This window comes from Carettochelys insculpta, chromosome 31 (genome assembly GCF_033958435.1).
Source record: "Carettochelys insculpta isolate YL-2023 chromosome 31, ASM3395843v1, whole genome shotgun sequence".
Lineage (NCBI taxonomy): Eukaryota > Metazoa > Chordata > Testudines > Carettochelyidae > Carettochelys > Carettochelys insculpta.
In genome coordinates, this window is record NC_134167.1 from 13,399,759 (window position 1) to 13,422,126 (window position 22,368).

A 22,368-nucleotide genomic window follows, 5' to 3' on the forward strand; every position below is an offset into this window, starting at 1 on the left:
CGCTGAACTCATAGTCCGTAAATGACTCTGGAAGCCTTCAAACTGAATAGCACTGTACAAGCACACACCAGCAAAACAAAGTGCCCTAGTCACAGACCACACAGAGCCCAGTCAGCGCTCCAAAACCATCAGACAGAGCGAGTTCATGTCTGCTGCCAAGACCATTCAAACATATGCATACAGCAGAGGATTACCCTGCACCTTTGGCAAGGCTCCCCGCACAGCACGTGCCCGACCAGGCAAGCTTTTTGTGGGCACCATAGCTAAGCATGTTAGAGGACACAGAGGCAACTGGATCTGTGGCGGTTCCTCCAAAAAAGCACGAAAGGGCGAGTCAGAAAGTGCAGCAAGTGGACGATGAAGGCGGCTGTCAGCAGCTTGTTGGCACTTGAGATGACGGGGTGGGTGGGGGAGGCTGGAAAGGGCCTTGAAAGTGAAGGTAAGTAGCTTACATTCAAAAGGATGGAGAAAAGGGAGCCAGCGGAGAGGTGAGGATCAAAGGGACAGATCCTTGTGATCCACCTGGAGTACATGGGTTAAAGTCAAGTCACTGAACGGATGTGAGCAGGGCAGGTGTGATTTCTCAAGACCGGAGGACGCCAGAGAACGACAGTAACTTGGAACTGATGGGTCAAAAAGCGTGCTCCCTGCAAGTAGCAAGTGTCAAAGAAAGCTATCCAAGGACAGGGTGCACTAAAGCCTCAGACATTAGTTCCACAATGACAGTCTCTTGAGAAGCAGAAAGACAATATCCCGGGCAGGTGGGAGTGGTTCGTTCACCAGCCTGAAACTAGTTTCTCATCTCATGCTGCCTGCTTGCAATGGCAGCCTCTGCTTAAATGAAGAGGGATCTAGCCTATTTAGCTGTTGGCATCAGGACACCTCGTGTGGTATAAAGATCAACGTCATTACCCCCATTTTACAGGTGGGAAAACTGAGGTAACTAAAACGTAAAAGTTATCTAGGCACCCGGGGCAGAGCCAGGAGTGGAACCTAGCTCTGCTGAGTCCCAGTGCTCTGCTCTGTTCATTAAGTTGCTTAAAGCAACATGCCACAAAAGTACTATGAAAAAGAGGGCAGGCTTATTTTCGGCCAAGCAGAACAACAATCCTGAGCAATGCTAATTCTGGAGGGGCTGTATGGGCGTCACTTGTGCTGCGACACAACATCGCACCTTGATTCTCCTGAATGATTTCCCAGGGGAAGGTGTAACGCTCGCACACTTGAGCACAGACAGGATCAGTGTCCTGTTTGCTCCTGGAAAGCCCTGTAAAACACTGTACTTGCGTGGCACAACCGCATGCACACAACACGAAGTTCTGCAATAGCTGGGTGTGTCAGCATGCAGTGAAAACCAGATAAGGAAGCTAACTCCTTGCTGCGAGAGGCAAAAGGAAGCCTGCTGTCAGAGCTGTGAGGGTGACATCAGCGGGAGCTGGCTCAGAGCTGAAAACCAGACGCAGGGAAGCAGAGGGGCGCAAGACAGCCAGTGAAGACTGCATCCCGTCCAGTGGTAAATCAGCTACCCAGGCACCGGAAAAGTGCAAAACCAGAAACAGGGTCACACACAAGGCAGGTGAGAATCTGACAGTTAACAGACCCAAGAGAGACAATATTACACATCTTTCCCTTTTTGGTCCAATTAAGGTACTGCTGGCGGTGTAAATGTAACACCCACCAAGCAGCAGCACCCGGGGCTGGACTAAAGGTAATTTGTGCACATTCGTGTATTTTTATTTTAGAGGGGAGTCGGCTGGGGAGAGATTTCTAAGCCACTGATAAATGGCAGCACAGATTTATAGCCGTCTAGCCCTAACTAAATAACCATTAGCATGACATTGATGGTGTTGCATTCTGACTGTTACACCAGCACTGGAAGTTTCTGTCCTGATGGTAAATGCAAGCAAAGCCAAGAGACTCTCCCTCAACACTTGGGCAGAAGAAATACTAACACATGGATCTTGTATCCTGGATATGCTTCCCGAGGGGAAATGGATTTTTCACTGACAAAATGACTCAAAAATAGGAAGAAAGAGTAAAGTCTATTCCAAAAGTTTGCAAGACCAGGAAAAAAAAAAAGTTCAGTGCCCAGAAAAGTTTTGTGAGCCAGAAATATATAAAGTTTCTGATCCCCCATTTTTGGGGCAAGAACTTGTTTGCAGTATCATATATGCAAAGTTTGTTAAACTGCTTCCTTTAAAAAACAAAAAACAAAAACAAAAACAAAAACAATCAACCATTTGCTCTTTAAAGCACCAACATCAAGCTTGCTTCCAAGGGAGAAGACGACACTAGCTATCTGTTTCGTGCAATATCTGTTCTTGCCTACAGGCACTTGTCAAACCTGAACAAATATTAGGCACCACACTGACAGTCAGATCGTAACTAAGAGTTAAACTTTCAATTCCCAGTGGCAAATCAGCAGAGTTTGAGAAGCAACTGGTTTAGCCTGGGTTTCCAAGATTTAATCCATAACCAACCAGGGACATAGTTTAAGTTCATGAACCAAAATATAACCACCCCACTGTTCCAAACCCCACGTGCATGTCGAGTCTTTATCCTGCATGGTCTTGCTTATTCTGCTACTCTAAAAACAATGCTCGAGCACCTTGTTAATATTCAAAGTGCTTTACAAACATTAATCCTCACCGATCTGCAGAAATCACTGCTAACCCCACTTAACAGAGAGGAAAAGGTGATTTGCCCAATGCCACAGCGTAGATCAGCTGGAGTCCTGGGATTAGAAACTACACTTGCCAACTCCCAACTATTAGACAGCAAATTACAGCAACCGCAGTGGTCTGAGTGGCTAGCAAAGGTTTTAATCAAATGTATGTAACTAGTCTGCCAAGCCAACTAACATCCTCACCACTTTGTCTGACTTGAAGACCATGGAGTTATATTGCCAAAAATCTCTAGTTGGTTTCTGAAGTTTCAACATGGAGATTAGAGAGTTAGCAGCTGACTTCCACAAACAACTTCTCAGGTGTAGCTGTCTGCCAGTTACCAAGAGCCTAGTCATGGAAACAGAGGCCCGAGGGAAGTACACATATATGAAGTTGTTTTAAACAAAAAAAAAAAAAAAAATCTGGATATCAAGGTTATTTCTTCTGACCTGACCTGTGTTTCCACGGCTAGTAGCAGGCATAATTCAGCAACTGACTTCCAGTTCTCTTCCACTTATGGCTCAACTACCGTATCAGTAGAAAAGAGGTGCCAGGTTTACAATTGCTGACAAAAAGCCCTAACCCTGAACACAAGCCTTGTTCCTTCAGCACCATTACAAGAGACCAGCAGGTAGTAGCTAAAGAGCAAGAACTTGTTTACATTTCAGCTGCTGGCTGCTTACAAACCTCTAGCAGGGCTGATTTAAAAAAAAAAAAAAAAAAAAAAAACCACCAAGAACAGCTGATTTTAGAAGCTTCTGTTCCTGCCACTTGTGGAACACAAAACAAAAGAAGTTCAGAGATGGTGTTTCCCTTTTTAAAACCTAGAATTATTGTTGCACTTTCCAGAAACGTTTTTTCTAAGAAGTGTTTGTAATGCATCTAGGGCCAGACACTTGCATTTCTCAAGGCTATGGGTTTATGCCTGCACTGAGAATAGCTATACACCCTGGCTACAGTTACACTCGAGTAGAAGAGCATCCACCCACCCTGCGCTTTGTTAACATTAAGTTGACAAAAGTTGGAACTTTCACTGACTATCTTTTGCCTCTCCCAGATGAAGAAGTGCCTTTGTCGACAGATTCTGTCCACAGAAAAGCCGCACGGATGCGCAGGGTGGGGGGGACTTCTGTCGACAGACAGGGCTTCTGGTTCACCAGGCAGCCCTGTCCGCTGTTCTGTGGAGGGCAGGGCAGTCGGGCTGCTCTCTGTCAACACAGCAGGTCGCACTTGCAATCCGCTTTCGTGTATGGCTGCACTCTGTCGGCAGACTTTTGTCGGAGAATATCTTCTACGGAAAAATCTGTTGAGAGATCCTTCCAGTGTAACTAGAGCCCTTGTCTAGCATTTCTGGCTTGAAGGGAGGCATCTGATGACATTTTATGGCATGCGGCATACCAAAAGCGAAACTAAATGATCTAACCATCTCATCTGCCCTTAAGATCTAGCGATGTGTCCACACAAAAAAGATGTGCCCTGCTTATTTTAAAGATTCAGACAGCATGCAGCCTGTCTTAGAAAAGTAAGACTGGTGTGATTTTTGAAAAGCCCGACACCCTGAAGTTACTCTCAGGACGCTAAAAGTTTGATCTCAGTTTATTCGTAGGCCATTGTTTTGCCCTGAACAGCCTTTGAAGGATGGGCTGAATGGGGTCCATGGAGTGACAAAACAACCACCTTTGAATGAAGCTTTTTGTGGGGCTCTTTAAGGAATGGCATCACATGCACCAACAGGAAGAGTGCTAGGACACAGTCACTTTACTATAAAGAAGATATTTTTAAAAGGTGGTATGTAGCACTGCTGAACATAAGTTAGTCCACATAACACAGCATGCAAAATGCACATTGTTCTTAAGTTCCTGCTGTGCTAAACACCACAACCCAAACACACGCAGTTTTTGTTCTTTCAGAATTTAGTATTCTCTCTGTAAATAATTAAGCACAGAAGGCCTTGACTGGGAGCAGCTGTGTATTTTAGTTCCCACCTCCACATTTGTAGGGAAAACACCCACTGTGAAAAACAAAAACAAAACAAAAAAAAGTTTACCAGATTTGGCTTTCCTTCCATCTCAAAACCTTTCTGCCAAGGGTCATCTCCAAGACAGATAGGGCTATGTATTCCTTCTTGTGTGAGACTGCTACTGAAATTTCACAGAACAAAAAATACTGTGCAGTAGCACTTTAAAGACTAACAAAATAATTTATTAGGTGGTGAGCTTTTGTGGGATAGACCCACTGGTCTGAAGAAGTGGGTCTGTCCCACGAACAAGCACCACCTATTAAATTATTTTGTTAGTCTTTAAAGTGCTACTGCACAATTTTTGTTTTGTTTTGATGGTATATAGACTAACACGGCTTTGAAACGTCATAGGTATTTAATATGGAAATGCATGTCTTGTGAGGGCAGATCTGGTAGCAAAAGTTCAACAGTTATGAAAAGGAGAATCGTAAGTGAGCTCTGGTTTGTGTGATATTTGCATGGTGTTAGTTACAGTTCACTGAATAGGAACTAAAATTCTGTTCTATTCCTTTGTATCTCAAGGGATGTATAGATCACACAGCGCAATCCTCAGAAGTTCCCAAAGTACTGGCAAATCTGAATTATTTAGGAGAGAAATCTCTCTGCAGACATCAGGAGAAGGAAATGCAGGTGGCTTTCACAACTCCAGTCCTCTCCACCGACGGCAAGATCTCACTTAACAGCCTCTTCAAAGCTGATCCAGAGATGCGAAGGCAACTAGAGGGGAAGGTCAAATTAAGGTATGCAATCCCAGCTATATCAATCACGTATCTGGAGTCGACGTACCTCAAATGGGGCTTCTGCACTCTCTCCCCAACGGGAGACGGATGGGAGACTGCTCCTGTTGACCTCCCTCACTCCGAATTGGTGGTAGGGGGAGAGAGAGGAGGAGCAGAGTAAAGGCGAGAAGAGAAGCACTGCAACCAACAAGAGGACCCTAGAATTTCGATTTAGTGCATCCCCACTAAGAGCACTAAATCGAACTCTGGAAGATCGACCATGGCAGAACCAATCTTCCGGGCAGTGAAGACATATCCCAAGTCCAAACTCCAGACTGCCTTAGACACAAGGCTGAAGAATATCTCCAACTCCTACCAACCCTTCCTTCCTAGTGGCGGTGTTTTCAATTTCACATTCGATAACTGTAGGGACTACCCAGTGTACAGCAACAGCAGTTGTAGTTCAAGGTCTATTATTAGCTTCACATAGTTACTCCTCAGACTTCCCAATGATACCTCACTTCATAACGGCTCCTGGCAGTTACCACCCAAGGGACAGCTTCCTACAGGGCAAACTAAACCCTACTGAAGAGGAATTTAGGGAACACTTACGGCATACAGAGCCATGCACATTTATATATGGTTGAACAGGCCTGCGAGTTTCCATGTACATATAGGCAGAACCTCTCTAATCAGGCACCCTTGGGATCTGATTGGTGCTAGACGAGAATTTGCCGGACGACGAGAGATCAATATTATCTAGCAGCATTACCAACACTTCCACCGCTTACTGGGCTGTTAGAAGACATTTAGGGGTAAATTACAGCTAAACAACAGCCCAGAACACTGACAGTCAGGACTGGAAACAAACTGTGGGACCATGGAAAACTTGGTTACACCCACAATAAGAGGTTATCCGGCTAACTAAATTCACGCTGGATTATGGATGCTGCTGATCGACAGTGTTCCAGATTAGAGGGGTTCAACCTGTAAAGCACAGCCAAAGCTTGATTGTATTTCGATAGCCATTATCCCCACGCTGCTTGCACAACAGCAGCAGATTTCAAGGCGGCCAGCTACCAGGCGCTAACTCTGAGTAGACTGGTGCCCACGACAATTCTGCACTTCAAACTTTCTCTTTCCCTCAAGCAGCTAATTTAGGATAACTTAGAAACAGCTGGTGGAAAGATGCCCGCTCACTGCAACGGGGGATTTTATAGCCACATTTCTGCTATCCAAGTGGCGTTATAGGAACAACTCTAAAGCAGAGCCAATGTACTTACACACAGGAGATCAAACATTGCAGCACCAAGCACAATTATCATCATGCATTAATAGAGGAAAGGACAGAGGTGAGAACCGGAACCCAACTCCCTCCTCCCTGCTCTCCCAACAGGTCATCCCAAAGGAAAAGCAGCAGCTCAGCAGGAGGGGGAGTCCTGGGAAAGGCAACTCTCCTCTTTGTATCCATGTCTGAGTCCCCAAGTGGAACGTGGCGCATTGAGGAAACGCTCTGGGCTCGTCGGGTTCGATCCGGAACGAAGAGTTGTATCATTCTGCTACTGCTCAGCTAAATCCTCTCGGTTCTTCCCATAATAAGCACATGTGGAACTGATGACTCACAGGCTCTTCGTGCTGAATTCCTTCTGGACATTGGCACTTACCTGACCACATCATGTGGCGCGCTCGCACACAAACACAAGCAGGAGATGAAACAACAATATCCTGGAGCAGCTCCTCCTCCTTACCTTATGTACACTTTTGGGATTTTCCAGCCAAGCATAGTACATTTCCTCCACATAGTTCGAACTAGTCCCGCTCAAAAACGGCTCAGCAGCAACAGGTGCACTATAGCACCTGATTTGTTGAAACGTCCTTGGTGCTGATGGCGTGTGTTGGGAAATTGTCTTAACAGTCTGTGAGGCCGTCAACGGCCTCAATTTAGCAGCACAAGTCCTTAAGTGAAACATTTTTTGTCCTGCAGCCGCTCACAAGGTCCTGTTGGTATAGGAATAAGAGGCATTTTAGACGCTGCAGAAGACCAATTCACAATTTACAAAAAAGAAATCAAACCACTAGCCACCCAGCTGTTGTTCAGCATTTTTCCATCAACAGATCTCAAAAGCTCATTTCCCCATCCGTACAATGGACATGGACGCTGGAGGCACAGAGGGATCACCCAGTATCTTCCATACCCTAAACACAGGGCCTTGAGGCTACACTGCCTTCCCCCCCTCCATGGTCTGATTTCTAATTTGGCTACTTGAAACCAAAAATTTAATACAGTTACAGGCACCTCATAACTACTAATTTAAGATGTGGACTATTGCCCCTTTAGGTTATCACCTCAGCAAATTGCAGCCGATCACTAACGAAAGGCAATTTAAGTAGGAAATGAAATTCAACCCTAACATCAACCTTTTTTCTCCCTTATTTTGTTTTTAGTTTACCTCACCTGCAACTGGAGTTTCGTGTATTAACTTGTAAGTTTTACAAGTGCCAAGTGGGACCACATTATGAGCAGATGTCATCAGAAAAAATAAAACGACCGACAAAATGAGAAAGATCTGATCATTTACGCTTGTCGGGGCACAGGAACGGTGGAAGAAAAGCTTGCCTGTACATTTGACCAGAGAAAGCCAGTCACTAGGTTCCTGAAAGAGACCATCAAAAGCAAAGCTAGAGAAGAGGTAAGGTGGGTTATAAGCAAAGAGGATGGTGGGGGGGAAAAAGGGATTTATTGACAGGGCAGAAACCCAAGCAAAGAATGTAATTATAACTAATGGGAAACAGTGGAGGCAAAGTAGTTATTTCACTTCTGAAGCAGGGAAAAACCAGCCCTTCCCTGTAGCACAGTGTACACATGGCATTTCACAGAATGTGCACCAACGTTTCCTACTTGTGTTAGAAACAGGCCATTAAAGCTTCGGAGTAAAATTATCAGCTATTATTCTACAGAAACAGTGTTACACGTGAGAAGTGTAACAGGACAATGTCTTCGGATGTCAAGAAAAGCCCTAATTCCACTTTTCGGAAGAGGAGGACTGGAATGCAGAGGCCATGTCTTCAATGGAAAAATAAAGGTTCCATTTAAAAATCTCAATGCCAAATCTTTGTGGAAACCAGGAAGAAAAACTTCTTACCTCTCTGTAGCTACATGGAGGTAAATTTCAAACTGAGATGAGGCCACAAGTCGTTATCTTGACATGAACACTACCTATGACTTGCCTCCATTAGGCTTTTACATAAAGACAGCCATCTGAACACAAAAATGAAGTTTTTTGCAGCGAAGACCTAGCCTTAGGAAGTGTTCTAAAATTATCTTATGTCTAATGCACATTCATTTAGCTGCGAAGGTATTGTAATTATTGGGAAAATTTGGAAAAAAATAAATTTATAGGCTTCAAATAAATTCTGGTTCTTCTACCAATTCCTGTGCTTTTACAGTTGCTTTTTCCTATTAAAAGGAAAATTTTCCAGTGGAAGTGGAGCTCATCTGAAAACCTGGTCCTTACATTCTGCTCACCCTACCAAACAGCTGTTCCCATTTCAAAGCAAGTCCTTGAGATAAACTCACCTCTTTAGTAAGGGAAGTCACACAGTGACTGTGCAAAAGTGCCGGGCCGCTATAAAAATAACTGAATACTTAAGGATCATTTTGTCAGCCAGAGGAGCCATCATCAGACCACACAATGCTGAGCAGTGTTTGTTTGCATGGATGCTGGAGCTAGGGGTGCAGGGACAAAAAGAGTTCAGCGTTATAGTTTGCTTCAACAGCTCTCAGCAACCCACTATAAAAATTGTTCCAGCACTCCTGTTTGTTTTAAGAGCCCTAGGACAAGGGCATGAGCTGGTGGGAAGTTATTTCTAACGAATTAGTGTTCTGGCTTGAGAATTATTTCTGGGGCGGGGGGGGAGATGGAGGGGAGGGGATGTGGAGGGGATTGTGGTTACCCCTTTAGTTTACAAAACAGCAGCATAAAATCCTAACAAGTTTGTTTGGGTAGGGCCCATTAAATGGATATCAAAACAAATCTATCCCCAGGTTCTGCCCAACAACTGCATTTTAGGGTTCAGCGTCACATTTTCTCCAGCAAGCTCATGTGATGATGACCTAGTTGAAGAGCACACAAGCCTCCACCATCAGCACAGCCACAAGAAAGCAAGTTTGGTTACATAAGCCCAGCCGGGAAACATTTTCCACTTCTCCCTTTCCTATTTTGCAGGCACTGGCTGAGAGCTCAAACGGGTTAACCGGAACAGCAAATCTTCTTCCAAGTACAAGTTTACTGCATTGCTCACTTAGCAGTTATTGTACTTTGCGGCACAAACTCCATCGCGTGCTACAAGATGGACCTCCCTCATTGGGCAACATCAGTGGTGCTCCCCCACCCTTCCAGCGTGTTCAAGCTCACAGAGAGGGAAAGGGCAGGGTGAATGCAGAGCCCTGCAGGGCTGTGCTACTAGCTCCAAGGGTGGGAATTCCACCGTCCTCCTGCCTCTTCCACCAAGCACTCCCCACCCAGTCAATTCCAGGTCCTCTGCAAGAGTGGCACAGCACAGCCAGCAGCAGCAGAGAGACCGGTACTGACCTCCCCTGGTCCACCCAATTCCCTGGTTTGCGAATAGGCGACCAGGTCTGAAGGTAGCACTACCACTACCCATGTAAAGGTAAGGGTAGCAATACCATACCGCGGCGCCCTTACTACTGCATCGCTGCCTTCAGAATTGAGTGGTCGGACATTGGAGGCTACTGAGGGCCCATCTCTGGAGGTAGGAGCGTGTGTGTAAGGTTGGCCATCCTTACTTTTGCCCTGCTGCAGGCGGAGGCTCTGCCTCCAGAGCTGGCCTCCTCGGCTCACAGACGCTGCTCTCCAGCTGCTCAGCTCGCAAGGCAGCACAGCAGCATGGGTACACGCACTGAACCTCTCTAATCCAGCACTCTCTCCTGGCAACATCCATAATCCAGAATGATTTCAGTTAGCCAGACGACCACTTGCCACGAGCATGGCCAAGTTTCCTGTGGTCCCATCAAATCTGTTTACAGCCACCAGTCCCGGCTCTCAGTGTTCTGTGCTGTTATTTAGCTCAAATTTACCCCTAAATGTCTGCTAAGAGCCCAGTAAGCAGTGGCAGTGTTGGTAATGCAGCTAGACAATATTTACATCCCGTGGTCTGGCAACTTCTCTCATTCAGCACCAGTCAGGTCCTGAGGGGGCTGCAGGAGAGAGGTTCAACCTGTACTTGGCACTCCCCTACTACAACCTCGAGGGAATCCCCCCGCAAATGCTTTTTGAGCCAGTACCCTGTTTACAATTACACCACCATGAAATTTCAGATTTAAATAGCTGAGATCATGAATGTAGGATTTAAAAAATCATATGACCATGAAACTGACCAAAATGAACTGTGAATTTCATAGTGCCCTTCTTATGGGCCAATTTTTCCTAGAGTAGCCTGTAATTTTGGAGCCCAACCTGAGACATTTTGGACCTGATTTTCAAAGATGCTGAGCACCGACAGCTGTCAATGACTACTGTGAGAACTCAGCACCTCCAAATGTCAGGTCTACGTATTCTGATTAGACCTCGTCTGTGTAACAAGCCTGTCTTGTGTTAGAGGTCCTTCTACAACTGCATAGCAAAATCTATGGCTGAAGTTATAGTATCACAATTGATTTAAACAACTGGCCTGTATCTATTACTTAGTCCATTGGCCTTTCCCAGGTTTAGGACTAACAAATAGATTCTCAGAATACATGGGAGAGCTTGTTCATTCATGGTCTCACCGAACAAATTCAATAAATATAGGTGTTAAAGTGCCAGAACTTTTTGTAAAATTCAGTTGAGAATCTGCCTGCCCCAACCTTTACTTCTTTTGTAGCCGGAGTCATCGCTACAGTTTCTAGAGGAACACCAAAAAGTTCTGATAGTCAATCTAGGACAAAGACACTAAAAAAGTGAAGCAGGCAATCTTTATCGAGTTCCTCTTCGGTTATAGCTTGGAATAAAACTGTTCACATTGTTTATTAACACCTGACTGTTGTTTGCACTAGTAGCAGTAAACTAAGTACAAGAGAGTGATATTATTTGTTAGCCTTTTGCTTAAGTCTGTATGTCAAAAACTTGTCATCTCTCTTGCAAGACTCACAGTAGTTTTGCTTTAAAAACAAACAAACGCTCAGTCTTCTGGGCCACGGGTTTGTTGAATTCGTACTGTAGATTGATGAAGATTCTGAGTGTCTCCCTGAAAGAGGCACAAATAAGCAACTGCTATTTTTAGGTAGACATTCTTATTGGATCACGAGTGCCTTGCTCTGGTTTAGCTTAATCTACTTTTGAATGGAAACAGAGCACTCTTGTAGACACAAGCCCTTATTAGGCTCCTAGAGAACTGAGGTGTGCAAAAAAAGAAAGTATCAATGGTCAATTTTTCAAAAGTTTTGGCTTGGAAGCAATCTGCCCAACTCCAGATACAGAGCTTGGGCTTGTCTTTAACATGGAAGCTGCACAGGTTTAAGCTGAATCAGTTTAGTTTCACCGTTACAACTAATATCTGGGGAAACCCATATCAGTTTAAAGTTAGATGCATCAGTTTAGCTGTGCAAGGCAAACTGAGAAGAGTCCAGGCAAAAAGCTGCACCAGTTCAACTAAAACAATATTAACGTACATGCAACTGTGTGTGTTGACAAGGTGTTAGCATTGAAGCTGGATTTGAAAGTACAAATCCTTCAATTCCCTGTTTTCATTGTTATCACTGAAGGATCAGAGACTGAGACTATTCAGAATAAATCCAGTATTCAAACGATACAAGAACATACCATTAAATAGTAAAGATTAAGCAACTAATTTGCCCTCAAACCAGGCAGAACGGTCAATAAAACCTGCTCCTGCAGACAAATAATTGGGAATTCTTCCCCCCGCCGCACCCCCAAAACAGAGCCAAAGCAAACAAATAGAGGATTGAGATAGAACTAGCACTCGACTGAAGCAAAGATATCAGTCTGTGCTAAGTCAGTTCAATGAACCCAACATATCAGTAACAAAAAAGGAAAAACCTTGAAGTATCTGAGTGTTGCTAACTTTTGTTAAGAAATATGAGACTGCAAAGTGTAGTTGTTAGCGTTAGAACACAGGTCCCTTACCAGGTGACCAAATGATGGCTGTGGAGTTTTTTAAAATAATTTTCAGAAATATTTGCAATTTTTACCGAAGAGCCCTACCAAATCTGAGAATGTTTAACAAACTACTGCTGCATACAGTTTTTATTTTTGAAGATGGCCATGTACTTATCCAAGGTCACCTTGAACAAGATTAAGCCCCTAGAATTATTCAGTCAGGAAATGTGACAACTTAGTGCTGTACTATCAAAACATACAAGAAATGGAGTGAGTTTTCCCTCCACTCTGATGGGGCTGAAAATTCAGCTGTAGTTTGAACTATGACATTCCTCTGCATTACTTTTGTGCAGTAAGTCAGTTTATTCACGTTTCCAATAAGTAAAACCCGGACGCGCACATTCAGCGCAACCCCATTAAACAAACTGATACAGCAATTTCAAAACAAACTACAGAACATCTGCTATCAGTTTAACCTTAAGCTGTTCAGTAGTACCTATTTAAAACAAGGATTCCTGACACTGAGATCTTATACATAGGAGTAAATAAAAAAAAAAAAGGATCCAAAAATTTTGACACCTCCCTGCTTTCCAAAATACTATGGACACCTCCACAGGACATTCTGTTTAAATGAGGTTCCTGATCATATTTATCCAACAGCAGTCTATGCAGGTCGTAGCTTTTAGCCTTCAAGATATAATCGCCGAGCTGCCTGGTAGTATTATGAAGTGAATGGTACACATTCCCCATGCTGCAATTGTCCTGAACTCTACAGGCTTTAAACCAAAAATGAATTTATCCATATGAGAACATAACATTTCAACTCTATTATAAGGCAAAGTAAGCATGTCCTATCCCGTGTATACATCTGGCATCCACGTTCCCAGCCCCAGCTTGCTAGGGACCAGGGATGATCTGGCCAGGCTGGAGCTACCCTGCCCGTGCCAAGGGGGCATGCCACCATGGCCAGAACAGACCCACCACCCGGTACACAGTGTGCAGGGATGCTCCAGCCTGGCTAGAGCAGCCCCCATCTGCAGCAGGGGGACCACTCTAGCCCGGCTGTACAGCTGCCACCCCACCCCTCAACTACTGCAGACTGGGACTGCTCCCACCAGGCCGGAGCAAACCCCTGCCCAAGGGGTGGGCGGCTGCTCCAGCTCTTACCAGTTAATTGTAACCAGTTAACCATTAGCATCTACAGTTTTAGTCCAAGCCCTCCTAACTCCTACACTCAAAAACATCTGACCCAGGTGTGGAGGTTTTTAAGGCTTATCTGACTAGGGATACTAGGTCAGAACCCTAGTTCTGTTTTAATTCAGACTGTAACCTGCCCACTTGGTAGCAAGGATCTAGCTGTAACCCAACCCACTTAACTAGTGCTGTCAGTCCACCGATACTCACCCACCGGTCTCTCGAGGATGTATTTTCCTATCCTCTACCCATTCCCTTCTCCAGCACCAGCATTCACCTGGGAATTTTTATACTAATTTGGCACTTAAACCCATCCCACTACAGGCACTTGAATATTGATGTCACCAACACATTGGTGACCCTCACTCCAGCATGCAGCTGACTGGCCAGAAGTTCCTATCACAGAGAGATGCAGCTGGATGCAGGGCTAAGAACCATGGGACATGTCCCCAGGCCTCCTACCACTCAACCTCGGTGACTGAAGAACCATTATGATGGAAACAGAAAGCAGTCAAGTAGCACTTTAAAGACTAGCAAAATGGAGTCTGTTCTGGTCTGAAGAAGTGGGTCTGTCCCACAAAAGCTCACCACCTAATAAACCATTTTGCTAGTTGTTAAAGTGCTACTGGACTGCTTTTTGTTTTGACAGTGTATAGACTAGCAGGGCTCCCTCTCTGTTACTATTCATTATGATGGAGTGTACCTAAGCCCGTAATCCGACGGGTAAGAATACTTTCCATAACAACGCTACATTTCCACTTACTTTAGCCCATTAAATCTGCTGATCTTCACTATTATAAATTCCCTTTTTCAAACAGATCAGGTGAGCAAGAAAGGCCATTTAACAGGGGGTCAATTTAGTGGGTCTAGCAGGGGCGCACTGAATTCACTGCTGATTGCATTCCCATCGACCTCTATACTGCATAGGGTCATGAAATGGAAGGAATTTGATGGGAGAGTTCCGGAGGTAGGGAAGCAAGGAAATTCAGCTGGAGATGGGTCAACTCCAGTGACATTATTTGCATAGCTGGAGCTGCCTACCTTAATTTTCTCCCCAAGTGCAAGCCTGGCCCAAGCCTATACTACAGACCAGGACTTTAACAGGGTTCAAAAAAGAACTAGATAAATTAAGCCCTCCATGGCTATTAGCCAGGAAGGGTAAGAATGGTGTCCCTGGCCTCTGTTTGTCAGAGATTGGAAATGGGTGACAGAGCGGGATCACACTGAGGATTCCCTGTTCTGTTCACTCCCTCTAGGGCATCTGGCCTTGGCCACTGTTGGAAGTCCATATACTGGGTGAAACGGACCTTTCATCTTACCCCCCGTCGCCCTCCCCAGGGCTGCGCTTGTGTTTTTATATAAGTTGATTGGGATGTAAAAAATCCACACCTCATAAGCAACAGTTACCTGGACCTGAGCCCCCTACGCAGTGCTATCTCAGCCAGGGAGCTTCTCCTGGTCCTGCAACACAGCTACTGCCTCGAACGGAACTTAATTAACTACGCCACTTCTCAGAGGTGCAGGAGCACCTAAGCGTGCAGTGCTACAGCTGCATCGCTGTACCCAAAGACAGCCCTGACCCCCTGAAGGGCTGGGCCAGCAGCTCCCCTTTCGCTCTAGCCAGGCACCCCAATTCCTACCAGGAGACGCCCGGCCCAGAAGCAGACGCAACCCCGAGGCTGGAGGTTGTCTGCCTGCACGCGCTGCAGCCGGGACTGCGGGGGGCTGCAGCCTGGGCAAGGGCGAGCCACGCCGAGCGAGATGCAAGCTGCGAACTCCAGGAAGGCGAGCTGGCCCCCCGGGGCGGGCTGCAGCCAGCTGGGCGCCCAGGCCCCTCCCTAATGCCCAGGGAGGGCGCTTCCGAGCCCCCCCAAAGCCGGGGCAGCGCTGGCCGGGGACCCCTTCCGTGCCTCAGTTTCCCCGTCTGCGCGAGGGGTGCTGACGTCGGCGCCCCGCCCTCCTCCCCGCACGTGGGGCCGCGCGCTGCTGCCGCCGCCGCCGGGCTGGGGGGGGGGGGGGTTTCCCCTCGGGCCGCGGGCGATTGCGGCCCCGCCCCCCCGCCGTCCAATCAGCGAGCGGCGGCACTGCCGTAGCACCCGCCCCCCCCAACGCTCGACCTACCAGCGGAGGGAAGAGCAGCAGACCGCCTCCTTATTGGCCGCGGCCGCCGCCACTCCCCGTGACCGCGCCCCCGCCTCGGCGAAGGCCCCCGGGCGGCGGCGCCAAGGACACTCCGCAGCCGCGGCGGGGCGAGGGCACGAGGCCGCGTCCTGCTCCCCGCGGGGCGACCCTCCCCCTCCGCTACGCGGTACCTGCTGGCGCGTCCGTCCCGCTCGCGGCTCTGCTCTGACAGCGGCCGCCGCTCCGCGCGCCAACTGCCGTGGGCCTGCCGCCCCGCCCCCTGCGCGCTGCGTCACCGCGCCGCCCCGCCCCCGCCGGTCACGTGCCCGACCTCCCCCCCCCCCCCCCCCAGGAACCAATGGCGGGCGGGGCACTGGGGCTGGGGGAGCAGGGGCGGGGCGTGGGGAGGGGTGGAGGGGGCAGGATGTGGGGAGGGGCGCTGGGGCTGGGGGAGCAGGGGGCGGGGCATGGGGAGGGGTAGTGGGGCTGGGGAGGAGGGGGCCAGGATATGAGGGGGCGGAGGGGTGGGGGGGGCGGGGCACGGCACGGCACTGGGGTGGGGGAGGAGAGGGGCAGGATATGGGTGGGGAGGAGGGGACAGGGCATATGGGGTGAGGAGGAGGGGTGGAGCACTAGGGCTGGGGGAGCAGGGGCGGGGCATGGGGTGGGGAGGAGGGGGCAGGATGTGGGGAGGGGCGCTGGGGCTGGGGGAGCAGGGGGCAGGACGGGGGAACAGTGGGGCTTGGGGAGGAGGGGGGCACGGTAGGCAGTGGAGGAGAAGCTGATGAAGGGCAGAGGCAGGACTGAGTGGGGTGGGGGTGATGGAGCAGGTGCAGGACAAGGGGGACAAAGAGGTGCCAGCCACTGCTGGGGGTGGGGAGTGGGGCGTGGGTTCCAGGCAGTGCGGGGCAGGGAGTCAAGCCTGAGGAATGGTTCTGGGCACAGAGGAGTGGGCCAGTTCTGCTGGTACCCACTGACCCACTTCATGAGATCTCTGGCTGGCCGTGCCAGCTCCATGCACTGCTATCTGCACGTCTGAATCCTGCTGTGCAGCCTGGCTAAAGGGCACCCTCGCAGCCTCGCTGGGTAAATCCAAAGTACCTCACGGGGGATGCCGGTGCCGCCCTAAACGCATGCCAGTTCACCTTGGAGTTTGATCACATCCACTGCTGTGTGGTCTCACCCTGGGCAGAGCCAGGCTGTGCAGTCAAAGCCCTGGCAGCTGCCAGTACCTTCTCAGCACGAGCTGCCATGGATTGGGAACCAGAACTCCTGAGTTCCCGGCTAAGGGAGGGCATGTGGCCTAGTGGTTGGAGCAAACCGGGCATCATAACCCCTGGGCTCAGTGTCTGGCCATGTGGCTCAGACGTGAAGCTGTAAGATGGACAGGGTAATAATTACCCATGGCACTGATGCCCAGACTTCTTACTGTTTGAGGTGTGATTGGTTGGCATACTTGTTGATCATTGTAGAACTGTGAGCTAATTAACGAGTTTATGAGCTGAGAAGGCCAAGAGACAGGCCCTGTGTCACACTGAGCCGGAGGGCTGGCTGGCTGCAGACGAGCACAGAAGCTTAAGCTCTCTTCAGAGGAAGACTGAACTCAATTGAGTTTAATCTGCAGTGACCCATGAAGCTAAACTAGGATAAAGCAGCTACCAGCCCTGCAAACAGTGCAGTCCGGAGACAAGGGGAAGGGCCCGTCTCTTATGCAAACTCCCTGTGTGCTGGACATTGTGGGGGAGTGCTGGCTCCTTGCTTCCAACACCCTGAACCATGATTGGGGCACACCTGGACTCTCCAGCCCCCCTGCCTGTGTCACCGGTGGGGTATGAGGCTATAGTGATGGTGCACAGGAAATGATCTGTGCAGCAGGTCTATGCTAGGGCATTGCTCCGGCACAGCAATGGCTGCAGCTAAAATTACAAGGCCTTTAGCCTTTGTCTTAACAGGCTGGTGGAGAAGACACCCTCTGCCATTGCAGTGTCTGATAAACATCTTTAGTCCGTGGGAATCTGGGGGCAGGGGCGCACACGGGGAAGCTGAATGAGTGCCCATCTCCTGCGCCCCCTTGTATTAGTTTGTCACTTCAGTGGAGGTGACCAGCTCTGCAGAGAGCAGTGTTTAGAGCTGGCTGGGAGGCGTGCGAACCCCAAAGCTGTGGCAAGCACAGAAAGTCCAGAGGTGTCCAGGGACACCTACTGTGTGCTTTAACCTGTCTGTCCGTGCTATGCCTGCTTAAGAACCCTTCATGAGAGTCATGACCCCAAAATTTGGCATGCAGCTTCCTCTTACCTGAATTTAAACCAAGGTCAGGGGTGGGTTGTGCCTGGGACGTGGGAAATGCCTGATATCCCAGGGTTTCCCAGCACATGGAGAGGAAGGGGTGACATACTTCAGACTCACAACCGGGAGCAGCTGCAGCAGGAAAACAGGGCTACGTGGAGGCTGGGCTCTCTACCCTGCTGGGAGGAGAAAGTGCCCCTGGTGCTCGGAGAAAGCACTGCCCGTGGGGAGCCTTGCTGCCCCCTGCAACTCCACTGCCTTAGACGTTGTGGTCATGAACCACTGCCCTGGCCCCATACATTGAACCCTCTTCCCTCAGCACCCCTGCCCACTGCCCTCCAGCTCCAACAAAGCCCCTACTGTGACATCTGCACCCCACCTTCTGCCCTGACCCTCCGCCACACATGGAAACCCCTCCCCTCACACCAGCCTTTCCCCTTCCACTCACTCTCCCAGCCCCTGTTGTCCTACAGCCCTGGTCACAAGCCACCCCCACCCCTGCTTCTAAGCCTCCTGTGACCCCATCCTCACTCCACCACACACCAAAACCCCTGCTGTGCCACAGACACTCCCATCCCCTCCCCACACCAAACACTGGGCTCTGAGTCCCCACCCCCTGTCCAGCACCACCATTGAATATATATGGAGATACACAGGTTAGCAGAGGGAGCTATTCCTTCTCCTGTTTCTGAGTCCCCCGTCCCATGCCCAAACCCCTGTCCTCACTTCTCCATCCCACCCTCAGCCCCACCACACAAGCCTTCTGCCCTTCCCCCCGACACCCAGCCTTCTCCGCAGCACCCTGTACCCCCTGCCATGAGCACCCTTAACTCTCCCAGCTCTCACTCCTACAGCACACACCCCCTGCTGCCAGCCCTCCCACCCCCAGCACTCACCTACCCCTTGCTTTGTTCTAGCAAAGCGCAGGAAGGCTCCAAATGCCATTTGCCAAGAAGCTCGGTGTAATCTTTCAATCGCGCTCTCAGGCTTTTCTCAGTACAAACCTGGCTTTTCCAAAAATGCAACCATTTGCATGAACTGTAGACATTTTCCTTTTGTTTTCCAAACAGGAGTAAAAATTACGTCATTAAAATACCGGAGTAACACCAGGTCAGTTTGCTAGCAATGCTGCAGGGTGTATCTGAGAGGGAGATTTGTTAGTCTGTATCTTCAAAAACAACAAGAAGTCCTGTGGTACCTTATAGACTAACAAATATTTTGGAGCATAAGCTTTTGTGGGCAAACACCCGCTTCGTCAGAAGGGCTTGATGCATGTTTACTCCTCTCCTGCTGATCGCTGAAAGGGTCAAGAGAGGAGAAATAAAGGGGAGGAAAGGGTTCTGGCCAGCGTTCCCAGAAGCTGAGCCCTTGGGCAGCCACCCAGGATCGATTCAAATGCTGCCCAGCTGATTAACAGAGTGCCTGCAGCTGGCAGTGTGTGTCCCCCTTGGTGGTGCACATGCCTCGGTGCACATCACAAAATTTATCCTGCACATGGGTGGAAAAAATTAGAGGGAACATTGGTCCTGACCCAGTTACCCAGGAAATGGTTGCCCTCACACGCGTACCCTCCTTCACCGGTGTTTTAGTGACATAAGAACGGCCGCACTGGGTCAGACCATAGGTCCATCAAACCCAGCGTCCTGTCTTCCGACAGCGGCCGATGTCGGTGGGCCTCCAAAGTTAAGAGTTCTCTCCAGCACGCACCCCCCGGGGCAGGCAGGGCAGGGCAGTGCTACTGGGGGAGAAAGCTTGCATGTGGGTCCCCATGGACTGATTTGAAACGACTGCCTGAAGCGCCGTGAGTTTAACATGCCGTTCCCAGGCGTGGGAGAGACATTTCCTGCCACGGCTGGCTTTTCATTAACCATCGGGTTCCAGTTGGAATCTGCTGCCCAGCTCCTGGGGATGATTGGTAGCGTAAACCCGGTGTAAACCAGATCAGAGGTCTCATGGGAGAAATTCGTGGAGCAGCTGCTCCCCTAGCGGAGCTGAATGAATCCTGCCCCTAGGACACCTGAGGTTGTTCCAGAGGATACCTGGCAGGGTATCTAAGGCAGGGGGTGGGCAATCAGTTTCAAGCGGAAAGCGGACAAGGGCTGCGCTCTTGGAGGAAGTGCAGGGTCTGGGACAAAGCTTGGGGTAGGGGACTGGGGCGCAGGAGAGGGGCATGCAGGAAGTTCATGGCCCCCCTGCAGCAAGTCACTGAGCAGCGTGGAGAGAGGGACAGGTAGGGAGCCTGGCTAAGGCCCCTGCAGGGCTGAGGGCTGTATTTTGCCCAACCAAGGCCTGTCTGGCTCTTACTATAGCAGCTGGGTATTGACTCTTGTAGCCAAAGCTAAAGGTGATTGGCCTTTCCCACAACCCCCTCTTGCACAGCAGGGCATGGGCTTGGATCTGTGCCCATTTGCATGGTTTTGGCTTGTCCTGCCCCCTGTTATCCAGACCGGCGACTGGGAGAGAATTATATGCAGATCTGCCACGAAACAAAAACCTTGCGTCTGCCTTAATCCGCTAAGACGATGTCCGACAGCCTCCTCCGGTCTCGGTGGGGCCTCTGTGCTCCTGCCCTGAAACACAGCATCCCTCTGTTACGCTGCTGACCCAGCCAGGGCATCTGGTGCTGCTTTGGGAGGTAGTGAGCATGGAGAGGCTACGTTGGAAGCTTGTATTACCCTGAACAAATGGGTTAGGGGGTGGGCGTCTGGCCAGGGCAGACAAACCAACCCATGGGCCCTATGGAGGGGCTTAGGCCTGCTGGGGAGGCGCCCCTGGGAGTCTGTGGATTGGCGGCAGGGGGCGTATGAGCCCTGCAGTGGGTCATACAGGGTGTCTGTGGCAGGCCTCACAGGAAGAAGGCGGCTATGGATGGACCCCATGGGTGTACGGGGTGGGTAGCAGACAGGTCCCCTCACAGGTGAGGAGCGTCTGCCTGGTTGCCCTGCAGGAAGGGAGAAGGAGCAAGGGGCAGGGTGGGGTGAGCGGATGTGAGGCTGGCAGGTGAGGAGGCCACGTAAGGAACCTGTGGAACTCACTGCCACAAGAAGTCAGCGAGGCCAAGGGATCAGCAGTGGAGAATGGGGCCAGCCCGGGGTATCTATGACCTCTCCAGGGTCTAAGCCAGTCTTGCGCTCATCGGGGCAGGCTGGTGGCAGGGCAGGACATGGCTGGCTGGGAGGTCGTGTGATACAGGCCCCCTGGTCTGAGGCCTCCTGCCTGCCCCAGGGTGTGGGAGGACCAAGGAGATGAGTGATGCCAGAGGGGGGCACTCTGAGTGGCAGGAGCTTGCCAAAGGCAGGTGAGTCCATCTGCCAGGCAGCTGTGAGGCCAGGCTGGCTGGCAGCAGGCAGGAGCTGCTGGGCTGGGCCGAGCTCTGGGGAAGGAGCTGTCACAACCAAGCCCCTGTGCTACAGCAGGAGGGGTTGCAACTAGGGAAGACCCTGCCCCCTGGCAATGGCCCTGAGGCGGAGAGGTTGCAGCAGGGTCACAAGTGGAGCTTGCCCTGGGAGCCAGCCCCTCAATTTCCCCGCCGTCGGGGGCCGGCTTTCCACACACATCGGGGGACCAAGACGCGACAGCTTATTGAGGTTTGTGTGGAATTCTGTTGCACCCTGCATGGAAAAAGTCTGTGTAAGGGGCTGGCGGGGAGGTCTGGGCAGGGTCACCGCCTGCCCCACTCGTCTCCTGGCTGGCCTATACTGGGGGCACCGTTCGCAGCCCGTGTAGTTTGGGCTGAAAGGGCCAGATCCGGATCGGATTGGTAAGTCGCTGCGGAGAGCCCTGCAAATGTGCAGTTGCCACTTCCTCTCGGCGGCTGCGTTTGGGGAAGGCGGGTCAGAGACGGGAGCCAATGGTCTAGCCACAGGTAACCGCCCGCAGGCAGACCGGTGCCTGGGAGCAGGAGCCTGCGCAGCTCAAGCTACAAGCCCGCTGGTTCTCCGCCAAGGCTGCAGAGGAGATTCCTTCTTTCTCTGTCTGAGTGGCCAACAGAGCATGACATGGCTTAGAGACCCACACCCCTAGGTGTGTGTGTGGGTCACACAGGCAGGGCTCACTGATCTGGGGAGGTGGTGCCATCGCTGTGGTCCCACTAGGGGGAGCTACACACTAGCCTTCCTCAGCTCTGCCGGCCTCCCTAGCACAGCCTTCCCTCTGCCCTGCGCCTGGGGAAACTGAGGCACAGAAGGAGGCCGCAGCGTCCCACCGCGGCAGAGCGGGGAGCCGAAGACAGGCCCTGGCTCTAA

At 50.1% G+C, this 22,368-nt stretch overlaps 1 protein-coding gene across 5 annotated transcripts in view; it reads right to left on the reverse strand.

Moving 5' to 3' along the window:
* Nucleotides 1-16,146, reverse strand: part of OGDH (oxoglutarate dehydrogenase) — a 76,115-nt gene extending 59,969 nt beyond the window's left edge. For all 5 annotated transcript variants that reach the window (XM_074982019.1, XM_074982016.1, XM_074982020.1 and 2 more), the window contains exons 1-2: nt 16,030-16,146; nt 7,154-7,403 (exon numbers count right to left, since the gene is read on the reverse strand). In XM_074982019.1, coding sequence (XP_074838120.1) covers nt 7,154-7,375 — 222 coding nt within the window. In that variant the 5' untranslated portion in view covers nt 7,376-7,403; nt 16,030-16,146. The remainder of the gene's footprint in view (nt 1-7,153; nt 7,404-16,029) is intronic.
* Nucleotides 16,147-22,368: the final 6,222 nt, after the last annotated feature.